Source organism: Dromiciops gliroides, chromosome 6 (assembly GCF_019393635.1).
Source record: "Dromiciops gliroides isolate mDroGli1 chromosome 6, mDroGli1.pri, whole genome shotgun sequence".
NCBI classification, from domain to species: Eukaryota; Metazoa; Chordata; class Mammalia; order Microbiotheria; family Microbiotheriidae; genus Dromiciops; species Dromiciops gliroides.
In genome coordinates, this window is record NC_057866.1 from 190453570 (window position 1) to 190460842 (window position 7273).

At 38.5% G+C, this 7273-nt stretch overlaps 1 protein-coding gene across 1 annotated transcript; it reads left to right on the top strand.

Moving 5' to 3' along the window:
- Positions 1-212: 212 nt before the first annotated feature.
- On the top strand, positions 213-6024 carry LOC122732185 (probable E3 ubiquitin-protein ligase TRIML1). Its single transcript, XM_043972315.1, has 6 exons — positions 213-629; positions 1038-1133; positions 1686-1904; positions 2434-2456; positions 2625-2722; positions 5483-6024. Exons 1-6 carry the CDS (start codon positions 213-215, stop codon positions 6022-6024), a joined length of 1395 nt encoding a protein of 464 aa, XP_043828250.1.
- Positions 6025-7273: the final 1249 nt, after the last annotated feature.

Sequence of the window (7273 nt, forward strand, 5' to 3'; positions counted from 1 at the left end):
ACTCTTAGGTTCATTGGTTCTATATGAAAGCAGACTTGAAACTTGGGATCCACAATGGATGTATGGTAGATATGGAACCACCACTTCTGTTGCAGGCCCTCTATTGCCTCTGAATCCCTGCAACACCACCTGCACAAAAGGTCTGAGATGCCTTGGATAGCACAGGAATGAGCTGCTCAAACTTTTCTCTATTTCTTTCCAGGCCTAGGAACATGGATGTCAAAGACTTACTTCAAAGCCTCAAAGCAGACCTCATTTGCCCCATCTGCCTGGGCAACTTCACTGACCCAGTGATTGCCAAATGTGGTCATAGCTTTTGCTCACAGTGTCTTCTCCAGTGCAGGGATGGAGCTGATTCTACAATAAACTGTCCAGAGTGCAGACAAGTCATCCAAATCAGCAAGTTGGTGCCCAACAGGAACCTGCAGAATCTTGCTCTCAAGGGCAAAATGATCAGACCTTATTTGCTTCAGAGCATGCTGGGCCTGACCACTTGTGACCAACATCTGGAAAAGGAGAAGCTCTTCTGTGAGGAAGACCAGAGACCCCTCTGTGAGTCTTGTTCATTAGCCACAGAGCACAAAGATCACCAAGTCCTTCCTTTGGATAAGGCTGCTGATGAATGCAGGGTAAGAGTGTCTGCTCACACTCAATCAACCCTAGAGGAGAAATGGTTTCTGTTCATTTAACTCACTTTTGTCCCAGTTTCACATATCACTTGACGTTTAACCTAATGGGTACAAGGGAAAATGAGGGGCCTCACACCTGTGACTTAAATGTCAAGTACACAACCCACTTATTTTTACTGGCCTTCCAGATCCTTCTTGGCCTCAGTATTCTCATCTTTAAAATGTCAGTAATGATGATAGCCAGTAAGTTTTATGGTTCTTGTGAGGTTCCAGTGGAAAAGACATATAGACCTTTGATAGCCTTAAAGGGTAATGTAAATGCTAGATCTAACTAGTCAGAAATTCTAAAGCATATGATCCTTTTTGGTCTAAAGCAGATGTTTGACTAAGGTTTTGTTTTTCTTGTAGGAGAAGCTCCAGGAGACATGGAATTTGTTACAGAGTAAAGTGGAAGAATTTAAATTTTCATTGGATCTTGCAAGAAAAAAAGAGGTACAGTACAAGGTCAGTGTCTGTTCTTTTTGGTAAGGAAGATGAGAGGCCTTGAAGGCCTTTCTCCTTTCTCAAAAGGATGCATTAATGATGAACATGATAGCAGAATAGTGTTTTTCTTCATGCAAAGGAACAGATTGATATGAATGAATGAAATAAATGATCAATCTTTGGGGGAATAATTTGACACCAAATAATAGTGGAAGAACTTGTCTTTCATTTAAATTATATGTATGAAAAAATGGTTTTCACACAGGATTTGGGTAACTCTAGGTTGGAAATGATCTCTGGTTCATTTTTGAGGACTTCTCCTGTGTATGATTTCATTCTCTATATCCTTCCAACATTAACTACTCCATTAAAAATATCCTTTAATAGACTGTATATCTCAGAAGGCTTTCAATGCAAGATGTGGGCCCAGCAGCCAGAAAAGCTGTCTGGTATCAGAGTCCAGTGTTCTGAAATGGCCAATGGTATTTAATGGGAAGCACCATTATTGGCCATTAACCCATTCCATCTCAGATTTTTCACTTCTTTCCTTTATCCTAATTTATTTTGGGACAGGAACTTATAGAGGCAGTTAAATTTGAATATGAGCAAATGTGTCCATTCTTGCTGGATAAAGAATATCTATACAAGAAAAAATTGGACCAGGAATTCAGAAGCAACCTGGCAGAATTCGAGGAGAAGAAGGCCAGACTGTCACAACAAATCCAGAGTCTGCAGAAAAGTATGCTCAAAGTAGAGGAGAATTTGGACAAGGCTCCCTTGGAAATGCTCCAGGTGAGTGTGTGCAACAGATATATACTATTGCTTTAGAAAAGAGGACCAGAAGGAACATGCCCTGTCCCCTACAGACCACCACGGGAATGTGATAGAATGAGTCACTCCAGGCTTTTCATTGGATTCTCCAACTGTATTTGTTTTCTAATGAACAATGCTGGGTGTTAATCTACCATTCCTTCAGACTGCCAAACCTTTTCCAGCTTCTTCAGTGACTGTTCTCTCATTCAGGGTATGCAGAAGTTTTACCCAGTCAAATAAAGCTTCTGTGTAATGGAGGAAGACAAAAGGGCAGGGTAGAAAGGCACTTCTCTCCATCTTCAGAAGGGGGCATGGCCATGAGGCTAATCAGAAACAACCAAAGGCTCATTCTATGCACAGACTTAAATTATGTAAATATGGTAATGTTCCTGTAGTTCTAAGGGAATGAGAAAACTCTGTGGAGGTGTGTCTGGGCTCTCTGAGGAAGACAACATTGTATAAATAGACTAAAGATTGGAACACTAAATCTCTCTATTTTTCTCCTCAGGATATGAAAGACACCTGGGCAAGGTAAGTTTCCATTCAACTAATATAGAAATACAGAATCTGTGGGGAAGTCTGATTGTTTGGAAGGGCTAAGTGGGGTCTACTATGTTGGCACATATTGAAATATTGGATCCAGACAGGGCTCTGGAGGTCTGTGTAGAACAAGTGTAACCAAGTGTTTCCTGTTTGTAGGAATGAGGAGCTGCTACTTCAAGAACCAGTGGTTCCCTTCCCTACCTGGAGCATCTGCCCCATCACTGTCTTGAGAGATATGCTCAAGACTTTCCAGAGTAAGTTTCATTGTCAGTTTCAATTGACATTGTGGAAATTCCCAGGAGTTTCCATAATTCTTTGCAATAGATTTCCTTAGGGTATGCTACTAGTAAATGACTCTTTTCCTCAGCCTCTGCTACCCTGTGTAGATAATTTCTATAGTCACATGACTACTGAGATCCTTTCCTATTTTCATAAAAGGCTGGACCCTTTCACGGCTCTAGCAGCAGTGAAATAATATGCCTATTATCATATTTTACTACCAGCTTTGAATTGTTCTGTGTTTTACCATCTTTGACCATTTGATATATGTGAGAACACTTCAGATATTCAAGATTAATTTGTTTAATTATAAGTGATTGTGTATTCTTTTGCATATTTCCTTTGACTTTATATTTTCTTTTTTCTGATCAGTTTATTCATACATTGTAGCCAACTCATCGATTTTGAAATGTCTCTTAATATTTCTCATAATTCTATATGGATTTTGTATGTTACCTTACTCTTTGTGATGATTTGTATATAGGAATGATGAAGGTTAGTTCTTTCTTTTTGTTTGTCCATTTCTTCTTCATAAATTGCATTTTTTTTTGTTTTTTTTCTGACCTTTTGGCTTTTTAATCTCAGGTGTGTATGTTTTGTTTGTTTGTTTTTTTGGAGGGTGTCTATAGTAATATATTTTTTTAAATCAATATTGTATTTTCTGCAATTACAGAAAAAAACAATTTTTTACTTTCATTTATGAAAATTTTTGAGTTTCATATTCTCTTCTTCCCTGCCTCTCCTCCAATCTCTCATTGGGAAGGCAAGTAATTTCATATTGTTTATACACATGCAGTCATGTACAGATATTTACATGTTCCTCATGTTGTGAAAGGAAATACAGAAAGGTCCTTCCATTGTCTTAGATGATTGTATTGCTGAGAATAAGTGTTGATTTTTTGTATTAGGAAGCCTTGAGTACCCATTTCCTCTTCCATTGTATTAATTTTGTTACTTGTTAGCTTGGGAAAGTTTCTCTAAAGAAACTAACTTTGGTCCTTAATTTTCTCTAGTTCTGAGGTACAGGAAGTCTTACCTTACTTAAAATACTCACTTCTCATTTTTATTCTAAAGATTATGGGAGAGAAGAAGTTTATTGGCCAAGGATCCAATGCAGATCATGACATTGAATATTCCTGAGAAAGGTCATGATTTATTATGAGGGTCATAGTCAACAATATGCCTGATAAAGAAAATAATAGGGGCTATATCTCCCATGCAAGGAAAAAGAAACAGGGGAGGAAAGGGAGCTGTTTTAATATATATTAGTATGGAGTGATAGAATGACATTTCAATTCTAGAATGGTCAAATAACTTGTTTCTCCCAAATGTTTTAGTGAGAAACATCCTATTGCTTCCATACTGGTCAGGCAGCCTGAGTCTTGCTCCACTTCCATATTCCCTATTACCCTCTAGTAACATCTCCTCTCTCTACTTTTCATTGCATTGGAAATGCTATAAGGTATTACTAAATGTTCTTTGTGTCTAATCTGTCCCTGTTTTAATACATACTTCCTGGGAATTGCTTATGAACCTGTTATCTAATTCAGATTTCTTCAGGTAATTCTATTGTCCAAAATCTCTTCCCCATTTGCTATCTCCTGCACAATAAATTCTAAACACTTTAACAAGGTGCTTCCTGGATAGATGCATTCTTTCTTTGTTGACATTCTCAAACTACTTGCCTCTAATTCTGCTTCTGGGGTTTTCAAGTAGTCATCCTATTCAGTATGTATATAGGGCTTCCTGACCCTCTGCCTCTTTTTCTCCTCTCCTCCCTTCCTCTATTGCACAGCTTCTTAAACTTTTCCCACTTGCAACCCCTTTTGCCCAGGAAACTTTTATGCCACCCCAGGTATATAGATTTATAAAATAGGTATGCATATCCTTTTACTATTGCTAAATTTTTTGTGACTCCCCCCCATATATGGCCCAATATGGCATTGCAACCCACAATTTAAGAAGCAAGGCTCTCTATTATCTGCTCTCTCACACCCCTTTTTTCCTTTGTTCTTTATTTTCTTCATCTTTCCACATACACCTCCTTTCTTGGCCTTGTTCTTCCCTTTATCCTGTCATCCAGACATGTAATTATTTATGTGCTTATTGTGCTGCATTTTGCACCATCCTGATTATGTCTATATATGCACATCTTAAGTCCTCTCTGATAGAGTATAAGCTCCACAAGGTCAGTGATCTCTAAAAAAATTGAAAAGAGTGGATCCTTCCTTTGGCTGGTCTTTGTAAAAAGTGGTTTGTACAAAAATGGTATTTTTACCAAGGACCAAATGTCTACACTTCCCAACTATGTTAGTGTATACTGTCAATTACTATGTCAATGTAATACCTCCTTCCAGTACATACGATCTATCTTCCAAGGCCCGACATATTTCTACTTGGTCATTGTTGCTACTTAAGAAAACATTCCTAAATATTTAAAACAGGCCTTAAAATATAGGATATTGGATTTAAAGCTTGAAGTGTCATAATGTATCTTTTTGACTCACACCTATGTGTGAGTCAAACCTACAACAAAACCAGGACACTGGAAAACTAAGTAGCTTGTGCAAGTATAAGTGTCAGAGTCAGGGCAGTCCCCTTTATTCTTCTTATATCATCTCTACTGGATTGTGATTTAGTCTCTCACAGTGTGACATTGCTCAGGAGTGGAAATTTTTTTTTAACCTTCATGATCTGTAACCAAAGCCTAATTTTCCCTTTTCGTTTTACTATAGGGGATATAACTCTAGATCCTGAAACAGCCAATCCTCATCTCATCCTGTCTGAAGATTTGAAGAGTGTCATGTATACAAGTGTCCCACAGGATCTGCCTGACAATGAAGAAAGATTTGACACTGTTTTTGCTGTGCTGGGGGCCCAGACCTTCACCTCTGGTAGACACTACTGGGAAGTGGTGGTAGGACATATGACACAGTGGATACTGGGCATCTGTGAAGATTCAATCAACAGAAAGGGGGAACATTCCCTATTATCCAGGGATATACTAACCATAGTTGCAGTAAAAAATGAAAATAATTTATTTCTCTGGAATTCAAAATGTGGTTTTTATGAGGTCAAGCCTATCCACTCGGTGGGTGTTTTTCTAGATTATGAAAAGAGACGTATAGTATTTTACAATGACACAGAGGGATCCATTATCTTCACTCTCCAGAACCTAGCCTTTCAAGGAGCTCTCCGCCCTTACTTTTCTATTCCTTATTCTCCTGATGAAGAAAATAACTCTGGATCACTCATTATCTGTCATCACAGTAATTAGTAAATTGCTATTAATAATCTAATTACTATGAGAATAATATCAATGAAAAGTGACTGAAAAATTACAGTGAAAATGACTTTCTATTCACTTGAGCTCATGTTGAAATAGTCAGAACAACAGTTATGTTTGATTATCACCAGCAATGAGAATAAAGTCTATCTGGTTTATACTTGGTATCGACATGTCTGTCTCACTTTCTATCAGTACCTAGTATACCCATCTCACTGATACTTCACTGAGAGCTTCAACAATATTCTACAAAACTAATTCAAGTATAGAATTTAATTATTTTCCCATAGGAAATGGAATTTGATATCACAAATACTGTGTATTTCTAAGATGGAAACATGTTATATATTCATATATGCATATGCACACATATATACATAGTTGTACACATTTGCTTTTTATGTATGTAAGCATACATATATGAATGTGTTTTTCATTCTTGAATCACCAGGGTATTTTTCATGTGGCTGGTATACTAAACTATTTGAGTCATTATTGATCTCATAAAAGGAATCCTCCATTTTTTCAGTGATTGAAACATTCAAGACAATGTTTTTCACATACCTTATCCTCTGGGAGACATCACCATTTGGGAACATATTTCTACACCATGAACTCTACAGAGGAACTCTGTGATATACCTCTTTTTTGTAAGAATTGGGCTTGGAGCGTGGAGCCAAGATGGTGGAGGAAAGGTAGGGACTTTCATGAGCTCCCTCCAAGATTCCTCCAAATACCTTCAAATAATGCCATAAGACAATTATGGCAGCAGAACCCACAAAAAGACAGAGTGAATTAATTTTTCAGCCAAAGACAACTTAGAAGGTCAGCAAGAAAGGTCTGTTGTACCTGGGTGAGAGTGGAGTGCAACCCAGTGTAGGCTGTGCAGGCACAGACCTAACCCCAGTGCTGAACCAGCCCCAGGTCAGCCCCAGCCCCAGAAAACCAGGAGTAGGCCTCTGGAATCTCTGAATTAGCTGCTGCAGCAACTGCTTCTAGAACTCAGCCCACAGATGGTAATGAGGTTGAACAACTGGCCAGAAGGAGCTTACAGTGATCTCTTTGCTAGCACTGTGACAGGACTCTGTTGCTTTGCCCATACTTGCATACAGGTCACAGACTTGGGTGGTGGTTCCAGCCCAGGGAGGAGCACAAGCATACTGTGGAGCTTGCAGCCACAGTGGAGGAGGATTCTGTTCCTAGTTGTAGGGCAGAAAAGCAGGTTTGTGGTTGCTTGCAG

Coding starts and splice junctions, on each gene's coding strand:
- LOC122732185 (XM_043972315.1), top strand. CDS start 213: ATGGATGTCAAAGACTTACTTCAAAGCCTCAAAGCAGACCTCATTTGC. Junction 1,134..1,685: donor AAAAAGAGGTACAGTACAAG/GTCAGTGTCTGT, acceptor ATTTTGGGACAG/GAACTTATAGAGGCAGTTAA. Junction 1,905..2,433: donor CTCCCTTGGAAATGCTCCAG/GTGAGTGTGTGC, acceptor TTTTCTCCTCAG/GATATGAAAGACACCTGGGC.